At 41.3% G+C, this 19,103-nt stretch overlaps 1 protein-coding gene across 1 annotated transcript in view; it reads right to left on the bottom strand.

Moving 5' to 3' along the window:
* The window catches only part of CFAP20DC (CFAP20 domain containing), a 361,123-nt gene that overhangs the window by 129,265 nt on the left and 212,755 nt on the right, over positions 1-19,103 (bottom strand). The window contains exon 13 of the mRNA XM_089682005.1: positions 13,957-14,328. Coding sequence (XP_089538131.1) covers positions 13,957-14,328 — 372 coding nt within the window. The remainder of the gene's footprint in view (positions 1-13,956; positions 14,329-19,103) is intronic.

Genomic DNA, 19,103 nt, shown 5'->3' with positions numbered 1-19,103 from the left:
GACTGCAGACAGTGCAGGGGATGACCAGAGACTGTAGACAGTGCAGGGGATGACCAGAGACTGTAGACAGTGCAGGGAATGACCAGAGACTGCAGACAGTACAGGGGATGACCAGAGACTGCAGACAGTGCAGGGAATGACCAGAGACTGCTGACCTTTGGGGAGGGAGGGGGAGCGGGTACCTGAATTTGAGAGGTACCTGCTCCCACTTCCGCGGAGTTGTCCTTCCCTCTTCTTCCCGGGCCGGCTTCTGTGACAGCCGGGTGCCCACTGCGCATGTGCGAGAAGCGCTGCGCTTTGTGAATGGCCCGGCGCTTTCTGGGACCTGTCATGTGTCCCAGAAGACACCGGATCATTCACAAAGTGCAGCACATGCGCAGGGGCACCCGGCTGTCACAGAAGCCAGCGCGGGAAGACTGTGCAGCGCTGGAGCGAGGAACAGGTAAGGCCCTGCAGGAGAGAACAGCTGAGCAGCCGGCCCGGTATTCTGACAGAAATACCAGACCGGCCGCTTTATATTCGCTCCATAAGACGCACTGACATTTTCCCCCCTTTTTTTGGGGGAAAAAAGTGCGTCTTATGGAGCGAAAAATACAGTAAGTGTGTACAATTAAAAAAAAAAGCTTGTTGTTCACAATGTCATATTATTCTATAAGTGCAAAATCCAAAGAATATGTGCTCCTCCAAAAAAAATATTTATAGAAAGTCCACAGAAGGTGAAAAAAGTGCTGCATCCACTCATACCACTAATAGCTATTCTACCACATGTGATTGTAAACACTCTGCACTCACCACCGGATCATATTGACCCCCTTGTTATATAACAAGAAAAGTCACACTGTACTTTGTAGTCACCCAAGAACCTGGTTGGATCTCCTGCTTCAAATCCATATAAAAAAAAAAAATCTTCATAAATTTAGACTAAATTTCTATACTGTACTACTAACGGCGGTGATCAGCAACTTATAGTGGGACTGTGATAGTGTGTTGGGGAATCTGAAACTAACTGACACTGGGTGGGAACTGACTAACTGACACTGACATCTCCAGTGGCACTAAAACAGTGATCAATGATAATACTATAGACTGTCACTGTACTAATAACACTGGCTAGGAAGGGGTTAACATCTTTGGTAATCAAGGGATTCAATGTGTGCCCGACAAGTGTTGATTTGTGTAATGTGTGCTGTTTTTTTTATTAAAAATCTCTTTGCTTTTTTTCCCTGCTTTGCAGGAAGAAGGAACATAGAGATTGTTTCCTCTGTACAGAGCCATGTGTTGATTTTCAACAAGGGCTCTAAGCTGTTATTGGACACAGCTGATCAGCAGGTCCCAGCAATGAGTCATTGGCTTCTGACAGGCTCTAGCTATGTACAATCATAGCAGGAGTCGGTGGGCGGGGGTGGGCATGCGTGCCCTGTACCTGGAAGAGGTCAGCAATGTACAAGTACGTGGCTGTGCCTGTACGGACTGCCGATCCACAGTAGATAGCGGGTGAGCGGCCTACGAATGGTTAAAAAGGGAACAAACTCCCATGGCAGTGCTGTCGGCAACATAATCCTTATCATAGAAGATATATACAACATGTTCCATTTTTACCCAGCACACAGCAATGCAGCACCTATTGGGAACAATAGATTTCAATGTGTCATTGTACTGGGCCTGGATTGATTGATGCAGTCAAATTCATGTGGTTTAAATGGGTCCTAAGGTCAAATTAGAGATGAAATACAGCATGCTGACAAATATTCACATTACCAGTCTTCGTGTTAAAACAAAAAACATTGCACCCGAGGTATACTTGTATAGACATGTTACCATTGATGAAATCCCAGCATCACATACCCAAATGTTTACAACACTGGCAGTTTCATCATTGGTAATATCAGTGCAATATACTGTTATACCATTAGATCTGATTATATGAATTTAGCAAAAGCAGCAACTCCCATATACAGTACATTATATGGCCAAATTTAGGTGGACACCTCCCTAAATTATGAAATCTAGTTGTTTTCAGTGAAGGAGAATGTTAATGCTACTGCAAACAGTACAAAGATACAGGGGTTAGACAAAGAAATGGAAACACTACATGATTTGCAGGTGTGAAAGTGACCACATGTTACGCAATGAAAGCAGAAGTGATGTGACATTCTTTTACTTCCACTGTGTGATGAGACACCTACCTAACAGGTGAGAAGCCTCACTTTCATCATTCACTGCGTGCGCTGCTAGTAATACAGAGTCATGTCAGAGCTTACTGAGCTTCAAGGAGGGCAAATTGTTGGTGTCACTTAGCTGGTGCCTCTGTGACTGAAGTTGCCAATCTATTTGCTGTGTCGCGAGGTACAGGATCAAAGGTCATGATGGCACATACAGTTTCCAGGAAAAGTATAAGCGCGTTCGACATGGTCAAATGACCGAAATGAGTAAGAATTTAATTAATTAAGATCTGGACAGGGGTTTTTAAAATGGGGAGGGGAGTGAGGGAAGTAGGGAGGGGTAGGGGATAAGATGTTGTAAAAGAGATCTTTTGAACTTGTGAATATGATGTATATTTGGGTTGTTAAATGTTTTTTATTATTTTTGTATTGGAAAACTATATAAAGATATAATAAAAAAAAAAAAAAAATGACCAAAAGAGACAAAAGAACATTGTGCAGGATTGTGACCCGGAATAAGAAAACAACTGCTTCAGATCTTTCAGTGTTTCCATTTTTGTCTAACCCTTGTATTTTAGACATTTATGCACTTCCAACTTTGTGGCAGCAGACTGGAGAAGGCCCTTTTGCCTTCTAGAATGACTGTGCCCCTGTACACAAAGCCAGGAACATTAAGACATTGTTTGACAAGTCTGAACGCCAGTGACCTCCACAGAGCCCTGGCCTCAATTCTACTGAACATCTCTGGGATGAATTGAAATGCTGATTGTGATCCAACACCAATACCGGGCTTTACAAATACTCGCTCTTTAGGCTTAAGTGGCACACATTCCCACAGACAGACTCCAAAATAGGAGGGTAGGCTGTTATAATTGCAAACAGAGGGTGGGCAATATTAATGACCGCAGTTTTTGCAAGCGAGAATAAATTCTATTTTTTAAAAACTGCTAACAGGCAGAGTTTTTCTTAAAAGAAGAGACTCTAGCGGTCTCTTTGGTCATAAATGCCTCTTCCGGCCTGTGAGCTGTAATATAATCTGAGCCTTGCGTGTACAGCTCAGACCACAGACCACCCAGGAATGGTGCACAAACTCTTGGTTATATAGTGCAGCGCTCATTTTTAAAAATTTCACCAATTACACTTAAATGACCTATCTCAATATCTACAATACAGAGCAAAATCAGGTAAGGTTAGATCACTGAACTAAAAGATAATTACCAGATACTGGATAGTTTTTAAAACTTTTCACTAATGATATACTCAGGGGCGGACTGACCATTTGGAAACTCGGGCACTGCCCGAGGGCCCGGGGTCAGTAGGGGGCCCCATGAGATTCCCCCGGTTCCTTTTTCATAGGATTTTTTGAGTTTGAGGAAGGACACAGGGGCCCCATGATCCCCTATTGCCCGGGGGCCCCATGAGTTGTCAGTCCGCCCCTGTTACTACCCAATGCCCCCTAACGCTGACAAGGCTGGCTCTTACCCCAAGTAGCTCTAAGCAGCACTTCCTGCTGACCACCCAATTGTATTCCAGGATTATACCATAGACTGTGAAGTACTGCAGTCCCCTTGTGGTACATGTGTAGAGAGCAGCATGGTGTGTCAACGAGCAGAGAACAAACAGAGGCTGAGATAAGATTGAAAGATATATTAAAACAGTCCCAACAATACACAACCAGGCCCGATGGGTAGGCACAACCTATTGAAGTCACTTAAAAAATTGTAGCAGAGAGGCATATCCTGGGATGATGCCGACAGCTTCTGCCACAAGGGGTGGAAATGCAGCCTGGCAGATCCTCACCCAAATGCGAGGTTAGCAGAGTGAAGATTGCGTGGTCCCCGCATTTTCACTACTCCTCAGTAACCTCTCCCTACCACTATGAGCTGTCCCTGTCAGACAAGGAACCTGTCCCTACAATAGCCACTCGCACAAGCGTACCAAACTTAGGAGCCAGAGTCTTAAACAGATTCTGCCCTAACCCAAGATGGTCGCCAGGGTCAAATGGGGTTCCAGTGTCCAATTGGACAGCTATCTCCCTGGTGACCACAGGAAGTCATAGAGGAACGAAGTTCCTCACAACTTAATTCCCCTACTATCATGCAGCTTTGGTCAAGCACCACCTATAGTGGGGAGTACAGACTGCACCTGCCTACACTCAGTTTTAGTCAGGTGCCCACAGGAGTGGTAAAGGCGTAGAAATGTTTTCTTCCTTCTCTTTACAGAATCACATGAAAAACGGTCTGTGAAAGATGGGAGTTTCTGATCCTCAGAAGCACTTTTAATTGTACTCAGTCCGCCCTGTATATACTGTAACCTGTTAGTGTTAACAAGGACATGTTGCCCATCTATAGAAGCAGGATGGCTATGTTGTTCAGCATAATCGTATAAAAGGTAGGAGTAAAGCATACCCAGAGCTTCTGAGAGAAAGATTTATTCACACACTTGTCTATGAGATATAAATCAACAAATGGGAAGGCTTACAGATGCTATAGACTTGCTGAAACAAACATTTTGTAGGCAGGTAATTCTTGCTCACTATCTATCACTAAGTGTTGAGATAGCATTTCCACTTCTGAGCAGCATCGTAACTACATCACAAACACAATTTATTCTGATGAGGATTGTTTTCATAAAACCCTTTCTCTTTTAAAGTCCACTCACAGATATAGCAGAACAATATAAAGTTCTAATGGCTAACATAGAAAGTGGATAGAATGCTGCCCATTGTAAACATTAATCTGGGGCAATCAATAGATAGGTATGTCTTGATGGGGCTTTTAGTTTTTTTATAGGAAAGCTCTCAGCTATCTCAGTACAAACTCCTAGGTCACTGAATGACTCCTACTACCATACAGGATGCAATACAAGAAAGACACAAGTGAACGATAAAGGCCTTCAAAGTAAAGGAGCACAAAATGTATGTAAACAAGTACACTACAAAAATGATTCTTTTCATAGCTGAATTAGTTGCTAAGATTATTCTTAGTGTCCCTTTCACTTAAAGGGTATGTAACCTCATAGGCTGGCCATACACTGTGCATATTTCCTGGTGAACCAGCTGAAATTCACTCAGTAGGTGGACCTGTCGCTACCCTCCTACCTGTCATCCATTGACTGAAAAATCAAGAGACCTGAGTGGAAAATGGCTGGCTGAATAGCTGTTGTATCCAATGAGATGCAGCTGCTGTTCTGCTGTGTTGACAGCCGGTGGGGCTACAGTGGGAGATTCATCCATCTGCATTGTATGGTGTATATTGCCAGATTAACTTTTTTCCAGTATAGATAGCAAATGATAAATGTACAGAATATACCTTGTATATATGATTTTCCTTCTTAGAGAGACAGTTTTCAGCATCATGGACACTGGACGTTTTTACAGCTGCTCCTAGGGGCATCTGGTGTTTTTTTTTTTCCTTGCCTCTAAACGCCCCTCCATGTTAGCCTATGCATTCATGGCTCCACTTTCAGGGCAATTTTAAATGTGGTGCATTGGATTGCTTGTCCTGTTCCCACATGATTACAGGGAATAGTTTTTGTTCTACCAGTAATGGAATTGTTTTTCACATTAAATTTATTTTTAATTGTAACACCAAATATGTAATTTATCTCATCACCTGTCTTGCTTGTCATACAATATGTGGGATGTACGAGCAGAAAGCTGAAGGATAGGTTTCGTGAACATCTGGGTGGTGTGACAAACAATCGTTCCACCAATGTATCTAGACATTTCAACTCTTTACATGTGGTGATTGTTCCATAATTGGTATTCAAGTGATAGAAAGGGTTAAGACTCCTGCTAGAGGGGGTGACACCTTTCGTGTTCTGTGCATATGGAGGTTTTTTTTTTATTTTTCATTTGCAGATACGCATCCCTCAAGGGCTGAATGCCGAGTGGAATGTTACTCATTTTTATGAATAGGGTCGATTTTATGTTTATTCTTCTTTAATATATTTTTCTTTATTATATTTAGTTCTGGTTTTTTCCTTCCTCCTTCCTGTCTGCACTGAACACAATAAGGGTTTTATATATTCCTGCCTATTATGCCAGTTCCAAATTTCATATATCTGTGATTTGTTGTAGGTACGACGTATATCAGAGGTGTGTTTTCATTTCTGTCAGTATATGTGTCATGTTTTTAAAGTTGTGTCATGTCATTTGTATACTATGTTATTCCTGATTCAAGTTTAATTGCCAATTGTTATCAGCTGTTATATTCTGTTTAAAGCTTCCTCTGACAAGTGAAAATCAGTAATGACTAAGCACGTGTTCGCGTGAAACGCTTCTACTGCTCCTCTGCGCTGTCTTGGAGCTGTCATGTTTTTATCATATTGCATGTAAAGGATTCCAATAAACGATTTCATCCACCACATGTTGTTTGTGCGGCCAACCATTATGTTTTCTTATGCATCCATGCACACATAGACACACATTTAGTGGCATGAGAGTTTAAAGGCAGGAAATAAAACCCAACTGCCCGTGCATCCAGGAGAAGCAGAGTTTTGGCAGAAAAAACATTTGACGCTGCTAAACGCGTCTAAATGTGCCTAAAAGCTAGGCATGTTTAGCACTTCAGCATTTATTCATTTTAATAGCCAGAATAAATTAAATGAATAAATGAAATTCTGGCCAATTAAATAAATAAACGCCAAACACCAAATGCTGCTAAACTGGTTTGAACAAACAAAACGCAGCTTAGGTGATCTTTTAAGGCTGATTTTCTCCTGTCAAGAGAAACAGTATTTTACAATAAACCAGTGTGCATGATGCCTTCATATCTCATCTTTGTGAAGTATAAGAGTCCCATTAGGCTCAATTCACAAAGCTACCATACCAGTGTGAGGATCATTTAAAGTCTGACACCACGATGGGGCACCATTCCTCCCACTTAAATATTGTTTACTCCCATTGATGTCAGGACATTTTCTAAACCCAATGACCACAGTCTTTTCCCCCTTCCCTAAAGCCTGAAGGACAGTTAACTGGGCCTTTGTTTAGAAAGTTTGGAGACCCCTAGTCTAGATTAATAAATACGTTTGTATTCATATAGACGGGTCTTTGCTCTACATTTGTTGCAGAGATTGCAGATTGTAACATGGGATGAGCTTTGAAGCTTTGTGGCCAGAGCCCATTATCTTCTTCTAGATGTCCTGATTAGATATAGGCATTGTTATTCTGACAGCTGGATGTCAGATTACAATAGCCGGCAGGGGAAATATGTCCAACTGGTGGAGGAATCTGTTAGATTTCTACAAGTGTATGACCAGCTTAATGGCTAGTACGCATGATCAGAAAATCGGTCAAGAAATACCGCTTTTGAAGCAATCGTATGACAATCTGATCATTATTACACAGCTTTCGAGAGCTGATCACGACAGTTCATGTGAAATCATCCGAAGGGACAGACGTGAAAATATTTCTCGAAAATACCAAAACATATGATTTTTCTTTAATCAGTATATTATTTAATTTAGAGAAGTGATATGGTCCCCCTTATTGTTTTCAGTTCATACATCTCTGTATAGAGCAACAATTAGACAAAGACAGCCTAAAAGCGAGAAGTTAACACAGGTCTTATTAAGGAGCCCAGAATGCTATAATGAATGCAGTATAGCATTCTTGCAGAAGCAACTAAATATCTTTTTCCCTAAACCTAAAGTAGCTTGTTGCCACAGGTAGGCTTTAACCACTTGCCATCCTGAGGATCTAACCCGCTCCCCCCCTTAATGACCAGGCCTCTTTTTGCTATTCGGCACTGCACTATTTCAACTAACTGCGCGGTCGTGCAATGCTGTACCCAAACAAAATTTATGTCCTTTTTTTCAGACAAATAGAGCTTTCTTTTGGTGGTGTTTGCTCACCTGTGCACTTTTTATTTTTTGCACTATAAACAAAAAAAGACCGAAAATTTTGAAGAAAAACTATATTTTTTACTTTCGGCTATAAAAAATATATAGTAAACTTTTTTGGTAAAAAAAAATCCCAATAAGTGTATATTGATTGCTTTGTGTGAAAGTTTTAGCGTCTACAAACTATGGTATAGATTCTGCAATTTACACACTTTTTATTACTATACAGCACTTTAACTGAAAATTGCGCGATCATGCAATACGGTGCATAAATTAAATTTATGTCCAAATAGAGCTTTCTTTCAGTGGTATTTGATCACTTATGTGCTTTTTATTTTTGGCGCTATCAACAAAAAAATTCTGAAAAAAAAAGTTTTAAAAAAACTATATTTTCTCATTTCTGTCGTACAAAATATCCAAAAAACCTCAAATTTCACCATAAATTTAGGCCAAAATGTATTCTGCTACATGTTTCTGGTTAAAAAATCCCAATAAGTGTATATTGATTGTTTTGTGTGAAAGTTATAGCGTCTACAAACTATGGTACAGATAATGTAATTTACACAGCTTTTACTTTCTGACTGCCCATCACATTTCTTGAGGTGCTAAAATACCAGGATAGTACAAACACCAGCAAATTACCCCTTTTAGACACTCTAAGATATCTGCTGAGAGGCATATTGAGTCCATGGAAGATTTTTTTTTTCCACAAGGTTTTGGAAAATGACAAAACCAAATTTTTCTTTTTTACACAAAGTTGTAATTCAAATTGTATACTTCTCACACAAGCCATGGGTATATGTGGAATTACACCCCAAAATACATTCTGCTACTTCTACTGAGTATGGGGGTACAACATGTGTGAGACTTTTTGGGAGCCTAGCTACATACAGGAGCCTGAAATCCAATGACCACTTTGAAAGCCTGAAAGTGCTTAACTTCCTAATTTCACCTCCTCCCTACCTATCACAGTTTCGGAGGCCCTGGAATGCTAGGATAGCACAACCAAAAACTTGTGGCAAAAAATGAGATCTAGAAAATACTCACCATGCTTCTTATCAAATTCCTTGAGGTGTCAACTTTCCAAAAAGGGGTCATTTGGGGGGTTTGGTGCTATCCTGGCATTTCAGGGCCTCCAAACTTGTGATAGGTAGTCTGGAAGTGTAATGAGGAAATAAAGCCCTTTAAAAGCATGAAGATGCTTATTGGATTTTGGGGTCCTGTACTTGGCTAGACTGCCAAAACGTCTCTCACATGTAGTACCCCCATACTCGGGAGAAGTAGTAGAATGTATTTTGGGGAGTAATTCCACATATACCCATGGCATGTGTGAGCAATATATCATTTATTTGACAATTTTGTGTAAAAAAAAGTTGTTTTTTTTTCATTTTCCAAAAACTTGTGGCAAAAAAAGAAGTTCTTCTATTGACTCAACATGCCTCTCAGCAAATAGTTTGGGGTGTCTACTTTCCAAAAAGGGATCGTTTTGGGGGGTGGGGGCATTTTATGCCCAGCATTAGAAGTTTATGCCACACATCGTTCACTCTTCTAACCACCTAAAGACCAAGCCTTTTCTGACACTTTTTGTTCACATGGAAAAAAAAATCAGTATTTTTTGTTATGAAATTACTTTGAACCTTATTTTTTAAAAGCAGACACCCTAGTGAATAAAATGGTGGGTGCTGCAATGTTTTATGTCACATAGTACTCTCTCAGCAATTTTTCAAACGCAGATTTTTTGAAAAAAAAATACACTTTTTTTACTTTTAATGCACAAAAACACAATATATTGGCCAATTATTTGGTAATATATAAAAGATGATGGTATGCAGAGTAAAACATGACATGCTTTAAAACTGCAATGGCGGCAAACTGCATACATTTTTAATATCCTTAGGGAGCGCTTTAAAAGCCTTTACAAGCTACCACTTTAGTTTTACAGAGGAGATGTAGTGCTATTATTACTGCTTGGTCTGACGTTCGCAGTGATACCTCAAATGCATGGTGCAACCGCTGTTTACATACTGGCACAGGGTCAACGCTCGCGCATGCAGGTGCGTGCGTGTTGTGGGAGGGCAAGGGTGCTTTCCTTTTTCTTTTTTTTTTTACACTGTCCCTTTCCTTTTTTTTTTTTTAATCACTTTTAATGCTATCACAGGGAATGCAAATATCCCCTATAACTTCAATGGGCATTGTCATATATTCTTTTTTGAGAAATCTGGGGTTTATCAGACTCTAGATATCTCCTCTGCCCTTACATTATCTAATCTCACCAAGATCGGTGTGATCAGATGCTTTCCCAATTTGCAAATGCCGCTGTTTATATCCTGCAAAAATGAAGTGATGAAATGCCTGTAGCTTCCGATTTCTTAGACTATAGAGATGATTGGCACCATTCTGGTCTCCAATCCGCTCTATGGTCAGCTGGCAGAAACACTGGCTGCAATCTCAGGTTCCCCTGATGGCACGGGACTGCCTGAGAAGGCTGTGGAAGGTAACAGGGGAGGGGGGGCATTGTCTCCCACTGCTTGTAAAGCAATCATGCAGCTAATTAGCCACTAGGATTGCTTTTACATGAAAGCCGATCCCCAGCTGAGAAAAACAATACCAGGATGATGCCTGCAGCTATAGGCATCATCCTGGTATAACCATTCAAAATCAAGTGATGTACCAGTACATTGCTGGTACTTGGGAATATATGCTATGTTCTTTTTTTTGTTGTATGCAGCCTGTGGGCTGAATGAAACAAAGAGAAGAAATATTTGCCAGAAAAAGTGTCCACCATTAGAATATACTGCCCTGCATACACCCACTTCAAATGATGGGCACACATTAGGTCGCACGGTGCCACATGCGCCAGTTCCAAGATTGTACAAATGTCTAGATAGTGGCACACTTGAATAAAAATTGTCCACGTGTAAGTGGTACCCCATATGGAAATAGGATGACATCAAGTCCCAAAATATCTTGCCACTACTCCGCATGTAGTCTGGGCATCTGGGGGGCTCCACGTGACTATCTTTTCCCTCGTAAAAATCTGAAACTTATAAATATAGCCTGTTGTCCTCTCACAGGTCTTATACATCTTGACCCCATATCTGGCACGCTTGCTGGGGAGAAATTGTTTGAATGTAAGGTGGCTAGAAAAATTAATGAGGGACTCATCAATACAGATTTTTTGCTGGGGAGTATGGACATCTGCAAATTTTTGGATAAGGTGATTTACAAGGGGCCAAATTTTGTGGAGCTGGTCAAATTCAGGGTCACCCCAAGGATGACAGAGTGTGTTGTCGTTGAAATGCATAAAACACATTATACTCTCATATCTATGTCTGGCTATGACAGCAGAGAACATGGGCATATGATGAATCAGGTCTGTGGACCAATACAACCACAATTCATTTTTTTAGTAATGCCCATGTTGAGGGTTAGGCCCTGAAAAAATGTAAGTTTGGAAACCATAATGGGTTTCCATGCGAATGGTCTGGCAAGGTTTGAATTTGGGTTGGCGGCGATAGATTGTTGTGCATATAAATTGCTTTGATCCACAATCAATGCATACAGATCTTCCGTGAAAAACAGCTCCAAAAAAAATCAAGGGAAGTAGTTAAATTTGCTGTTTCCACCTGAATTCCGGGTTGGGCATGAAATGGGGGAAGTACGCATGCTGCAGAATTTGTGGGCTGCCAATCGGGATTTGCAAGCACATCCGGAAGGATACTAGGGGCTCTATGGGCCTGTGTGCCAATTTTTGGTGGTTGTGGGACAATACTTGTGCTCGCCACCGCACCAGCTTGTACTGCACTTATGGGGCTCGCCACGTCACCAAGTGATACTGCAGTGCTGGTATGTGAAAGACCAGGATGTACTAGGCTGCTGGTGCTTTCCAGTTCACCAAAAGGTAGAGCGGCACTATGAGATTCATCAAAATTTGCCAGCAAGTGTTAGCAGAGATCAGGCCTGATTCTGTGAACACTGCGGTTTTGTGTGCAATGTATCAAGAGACAGTGACCTACTGACACTGCACTTGCTGGGGGAGAAGGGGGGGGGGTAAGCGTAAGGGCTAAACGCAGGTGCTGGCAGGGGCCTGGGCTAATCCAGCTAACACTGTGTTTTTGGGGACACTATACTAATGTGAACGCTGGTATAGTGCTGATCTGATCAAAGATATTAATCCATTCAGACACTATATTAGCAATGGCAGTTTATTGTGTATGAGCATGTTACCGGCAATCATGGGGTTAAATGTGATTACTGGTGTACTGAAGGGTAATATGACGCTATCTGGGAGGGGAGTGAAAACCACAGGAGCGCGAATCACGTATATATATGTGATTTTGTGCACCCGTGACACCCTGTAGCAGTATTTCTGCTATAGGGCAGGCAGGAAGCAGTTAAAGTGGTTTGCGTTACAGCGCTGTGTTATTTTAACTGACAATTGCGCAGTCATGCAACGCTACACCCATATGAAATTTACATCCTTTTTTTCTCATGAATTGAGCTTTCTTTCAGTGGTATTGATCGCATTTTTAATTTTTTACGCTATAAAAAAAAAGAATTACAAAAAAAAATATATTTTAGACTTTTTGCTATTAAACATGTCCAGTAAAAAAATGTAAAAATCAAATTTCATCATAAATTTAGGCCAAAATTATTCTGCGACATGTCTTTGCTAAAAAAAAATCCCAAAATGTTTAAATTATTTGGTTTACGTGAAAGTTATAGCGTTTACAAATGGCAGTATAGATACTGGAATTTTTTTTATACTAATAATGGCGGCGATCAGCGACTTATGGCGGCGATCTGCGACTTAAAATGGGACTGCAGGACTGCGGCGGGCATTCTGACACTGCGGGGAACTGACTTAGTGTCACTGACATCCCCAGTGACACTAATACAGTGATCAGTGCTTAAAAAAAGTACTAACACTGTACTAATGGCACTGGGCAGGAATGGGTTAACATGATGGGCGATCAAAGGGTTAACTGTGTGATGAGAGTATTTTACTAGGGGCGGGGGTGTGCGCTTCACTGTAAACACACTTCTCTGGATGGCTCTGCTCAGCCATCCAGAGCAGTGTGCCCAAACTGCCAGGGAGGAGGGCTGTTGGTAAACAATCACCGGGCTTCGGCGGGTAATCACCGTTCAAGACGCAGTGATTGACACTCAGGGCCACGATCGGCATTGCGGGTAGGGTGCATGCACGGCTCTCACGCACCCCCTACCCAGAAATGCAGAATCAGGTATATATATATGTGATCTTGCGCACAGGGGCCGCTCTGTAGCAGTAAATGTACTGTGGACGGTCCTTAAGTGGTTAATGCTGAGCTGTTGCACATATGCCTCCATAGAATCCATTATGGAATTCTGTGCTGAGAGCGCACTCACTACACACTTCTAGCACAGTAACTAAGTTTTTGTGGTCAGCTCCCAATCATTGTTTACGAAAGTTAATCATAGCGGTCAAATGATTGGAAAGCCTGTCTTTGCCTCTTAGTGTTCAGATCCTCATAAAGGGCTGGGGTTAAAAAAAAAGGCAGCATAGGGTTAAAAGAACAATTAAAGCAACCCTGTCCACTGCCTATAAAGAGATTAATGGCAGTTCCTGCCAGTATAAGACTTGTTATACTTGGATCCTACCCCAACCCCCAGAAGTGTTAAATGCTAAGTGTTAAAGACTCTGATGAAGGCTACAGCACTGGACTGAAGGGAAGGTCGGAGAGATGGTTTGTGGGAGAAGTGAGTATAATGCCTCTTCTATTGCGGGAAACTTCCATTAAGATTTTAGGTGATGGACAGAGTCACTTTAATAAACTTGCAAACTTTAAAAAAAATAAATATCATGGGCCTAAAACATTTTAGTTTTTTGTTTAGGAACCTTCAATATTGGTTCCTTACACTAAGCCAAGGAAACCACGCATAAAGTAGCACGTTTGAATTCACTTACTGATGCCTCATCTGTCATCCTCCTATCTTCCTTTGGGATTTCCTTCAGGGATTTCTTGCTCATTGAAGTTCTTAGCTTGTTATCTGATACAAATTGTTGAATTTTCGAAAGAACTGAATTTTCCTTAGAGGATTCATTTCTACTTCCACTAGGGGACAAGCTACGGACTGGTATCAGTTGTCTTTGACTGCTGAAGTCTCCAATTTTGGCATCTGTAGAAGAGTTATTTGAAGTGGAACTCTTGATGGAAGAATGAAGTAGAGATGGACTTTCGGAACTTCTGCTATGAACATCCACTGGGCTTGAAGACTCATAAAGACCTGTCAACCTTTGATCTGTTTTAGGGCTGGAGGTCCACTTGATGTCTGTCTCCTGTTTATGGGGAAATTAATAAACACATGACTTTATCATATTCAGTGTTCAATATTTCATTGCTAAGAACATAAAAACAGGATATAACAACTTATATTAAATATTCATGAATTCTGTTAGTTGTGGGTTGCATATGTGTGCAAGTGGGGCTTTGGGGGAATGTACAAAAGTAGCTTTGTTGTGTTCACAATTTCTTTTCAGAAATTGAAAACTCTTGGATTTAATGTTGACCAATCAATAGCATTAAAAGTTTTCATGACATAATAAAATAAGGAGCAACAGCATATAAGAACCTACAAACTGTACTTTCTATTAAATATAATATAAAATATGAATTAAAAGACATTCCTTGAAGTGGTATTAAACCCAAAAACAAAATGCATTATATTGCAGCTTCCCAATCCTCACATGTGGTGGCTGCATTAGTTTCATTTATTAGGATTTTTTTTTACTTTATTTTCACTTGGTGTTCCAGCCAGGAAGTCATATTATTCGACTTCCTTTTACAGACCAAGCTCTCTAGCAACAGTGGTAGTTAGAGTGTTGAGACAAATCATCTAACACTGACAGGGGTGCTTTCAGTTGTCAGCTTTTATTCATTAATGTAACATCTTTATCCCAAAAGAAAACAAAAGTCATTGTAACAGCCTGTGTAGTCTTGTGGTTGGAGGGTGGTAAAAACTCACATTTGCCCCCCCATCTGCCCCCCCCCCCTTAAGCTGAAAAGGCAGTTGTTGTGATTATTCACATGCCACAGTTATGATACTTTGCTTCATACTTGGGGCTAAAACTGTTGCTCCAGTTTTGACAGCCAGTGCCAAATGAAATCCATGTAAACGAACGGGGACAGCATGCAGCATGCAGCACAGCATGGTGGTGCAGCTTATATGGGGCTAAAACAAGCAATGAGAAGGCATCATATTGACTCCTCACCACCTATCAAATACCTCTGAAAACTGATCCAAACACTTCTCAGCAGGGGCGGACTGACCATTTGCAAACTCGGACACTGCCCGAGGGCCTGGGGTCAGTAGGGGACCCCATGAGATGCCCCTGTTACCTTTTTCATAGGCTTTTTTGAGTTTGGGCAAGGACACAGGGGCCCCATGATCCCCTATTGCCCGGGGGCCCCATGAGTTGTCAGTCCGCCCCTGCTTCTCAGAGGTTTGGCAATTTAAGCCTAACTGCTTAGAAAATGTTAGCTAGTGTTTGGCTTTCATTTGTTAGTCAAGTCCATCTAATTCTGCTACCCCATCTAACACTACCTTCTCCCCAGACTGACAATGCTGCTGTTCAAAGGTGTGTCTACAGCTCATCCGTCCAGAGTGGAGACTCCCATGGGCAGATTTAGACCTTGGGGGGCCGGGGGCACTTCAAGTTTGTTGTACATGAGACCTGACACCCAACTCATTAATCTGGATCCTGACACCTAAATCCTGCATTTCTTTGCTGTTGTTTGATTTATTTATTTATGAGTTTGGCTATTTCTGCATGTGAGAAAGTGGGGGTGGATGCCCGGAAAGGGAGAAAAAATACTAGAGATCCAGGTTTGCAATGAAATGTATTGTTTGAAAGTTTCAACGACCCATTAGAGAGTCTAGGTGGAAGCAGTGAACCATTAAGAGCACTCACAATGGCTTATACCGCCTCTACTGAGAGTGACATTCGAACACCGACAGCTCCTGGCTGAAGGGGCAGCTTGCAGACAGTGTAGAAGAGAGGAGTTGTAGCAGAAAGGCTCCACATTGGTGAACAGGCGACCAGTCCCTATTCTGTCCCTCCCCCTCTGGAACCTCTCCCTACACTAGGCAAACTCTCCTTGACCAGTAGGTTCCTGTCCCTATCCTACCCACAAGCAAAAAGAACGCCAACTCTAGAGAGTCAGTGCTTTTATAAGCACTTACCTTGATAAAGCTGGAGGGTTATCCGAGGTGGCAACGTCCAATCAGACAGTTGCTCACCTGATGACCTCCCCTACGGAGGCCTAAGAGGAATATGAGCTCCTCCTATCCTCCACTCCCCCTGCATGGTGGTGCTATCAGCGCCACCTGTGCAAGGAGGCCAAACTACACCTGCCTACATGTATCTTGCTGCAGCAGAGTTTTATACCATTTAAACCATCAACAAAAGTAGCAGTTTGTAATGCAAGCATTTGAAGCCTCCTCTTCAAGCAAGAAGAATTTACATTTCATGAAGAAGAGGCCAGCATGCCTCTAAATGTTTGCACTACAATGCTATTAGCCAGTAAATGGTATCACTCTAATTTCAAGCTTCTACTCTTGCACCTTGCTGCCTAATCATAGCAGACCTCAGACTTTGAGTTATTAAGCCTCTACATGTACCCTGCACTAAGTTATTAATTTCTGTTGACTACCCATGTTTTATTTATTTATTCCAGGTACTTATATAGCGCCGTCAATTTATGCAGCACTTTACATATATATTGTACATTCACATCAGTCCCTAACCCTCAAGGGGCGTACAATCTAAGGTCCTTAACTCACATTCATACATTCACATACTAGGGCCAATTTAGACAGGATCCAATTAACCTACCAGCATGTCTTTGGAGTGTGGGAGGGAACCGAGTACCCGAAGGAAACCCACGCAGGCACGGGGATCCCTAATGTCTGCCATATAGTTTACTGCCACTGTTGGACTGTGAGCTAGAAGCCATCATGTTCCTGCTCTGCAGGTCAGGACTTCAGACAAGTTAGGAGACACCTCCCCATTTTGCAACCACTGGCATTCTTATCTGATTGGTGAGAGAATCGCTTGTGTGTTGCTATGCTCCTTCTCCTTTCTACAGAGAGGATTGAAGGATTGGTCCTACTTGAAGTTAGGAAAATTCCCTATGTGATGTTGAGCCCCTCTGACCAACACAAACACTGATCATCTCCCCTCTAGAAAGTCACCAACACCCTGATTGGTTCAAGAGATACTTGAAATAAGGATCATCGCCTGCCACTTCTGGCTGTTTATGGTCATCTTTAGCCAACTTATATATCTGTTGATTTTCCTGAAAATGCTTGTGAAATTCTACACTCTATAGCTCATCACGCCCCTACACCGGCAGTCTGTGTAGTCATAATGAAAATAAAACATTGATAAGTACATTTATGTTCACCCTGAAGAATGGCAGGCACTGGATAGTCAGGGGACATGATCCATGACACCCCCTATGAAGCAAGCCTTTCAATCACGTTATTCATCTTGCTTAAGACGGCAGCAGGGGCAGCACGGTGTGCACAGACTAATGATGTTTTTATAGGCTTCTGTTCAGCATGAAAATCAAATTCTATCAATTATACTTTCTCACCTCTCAACCCACTGCCCACATCACACGTTATGTAGGCCAAATGGAGATTTTCAGGCACTATTAGGTACGTAATAAGTCTCTCAAACATTACCAATTATGGATATTAAGTGATTTAGGTTCTGGTTTGTGCACCAGTCTGTGGAATCTTATCGTGTCAGAGCTTAGAAGACCCGTGCACAAGAAAAAAAAAAGCGTCTTCATTTTTCTCATATTTATGTATTATAAATCTCCAATAGGTGAGATTTGGATCTGAAATAGTTATTTAACCAGTTTGATTTTGAAGATCCTATAATCCAATTTTTAAAGCCCAACTGAAATTTCAGTTTAACTCAGCTACATACATTTCAGGTGTAAAAAGCATTACAGTTTACAGTTTTTTTTTGTTTTGTTTTATTATGACTTTTGTTACAGGCAGTGTATTTTATTACTGGATGCTATTGCTCCATGTCTGTGAATATCATCATGACAGCTGTTTTTTGACACTTGAACTAGAAATTTGGAGTAGATTTACTCAATAGTATGGGTGGGTGTCTGCTCCACTACATTTGTATGTGTTATTTACGACTTTGCTATATGGCTGAATTGGTGACTAGTGATATGTTTGTTTATATCTTTTTTAGAGTACTCCTCTATCTAATACTACTCTGCGTGTCTATGTATTAGCAGACTACTATTATTGCATATATTTATCAATATACAGGTGAAAGTCGAAAAATTAGAATATCATGCAAAAGTTCATTTATTTCAGTAATGCAACTTAAAAGGTGAAACTAATATATGAGATAGACTCATTACATGCAAAGCAAGATAGTTCAAGCCGTGATTTGTCATAATTGTGATGATTATGGCTTACAGCTCATGAAAACCCCAAATCCACAATCTCAGAAAATTAGAATATTGTGAAAAGGTGCAATATTCTCGGCTCAAAGAGTCCCACTCTAATCAGCTAATTAAGCCATAACACCTGCAAAGGGTTCCTGAGCCTTTAAATGGTCTCTCAGTCTGGTTCAGTAGGAATCACAATCATTGGAAAGACTGCTGACCTGACAGTTGTGCAGAAAACCATCATTGACACCCTCCATAAGGAGGGAAAGCCTCAAAAGATAATTGCAAAAGAAGTTTAATGTTCCCAAAGTGCTGTATCAAAGCACATTAGTAGAAAGTTACGTGGAAGAGAAAAGTGTGGAAGAAAAAGGTGCACAAGCAGAAGGGATGACCGCAGCCTGGAGAGAATAACAGGAAAAGGCCATTCAAAAGTGTTGGGGACTTTCACAAGGAGTAGACTGAGGCTGGAGTCAGTGCATCAAGAGCCACCACACACAGATGGATCCTGGACATGGGCTTCAAATGTCGTATTCCTCTTGTCAAGCCACTCCTGAACAACAAACGTCAGAAGCATCTTACCTGGGCTAAAGAAAAACAGACCTGGTCTGTTGCTCAGGGGTCCAAAGTCCTC

The sequence above is a fragment of the Staurois parvus genome, unplaced genomic scaffold (assembly GCF_062004578.1).
Source record: "Staurois parvus isolate SC_StPar_1 unplaced genomic scaffold, SC_StPar_1.0 ptg000283l, whole genome shotgun sequence".
Classification (NCBI taxonomy): Eukaryota; Metazoa; Chordata; class Amphibia; order Anura; family Ranidae; genus Staurois; species Staurois parvus.
This window is presented reverse-complemented; position numbering and strand designations above follow the sequence as displayed.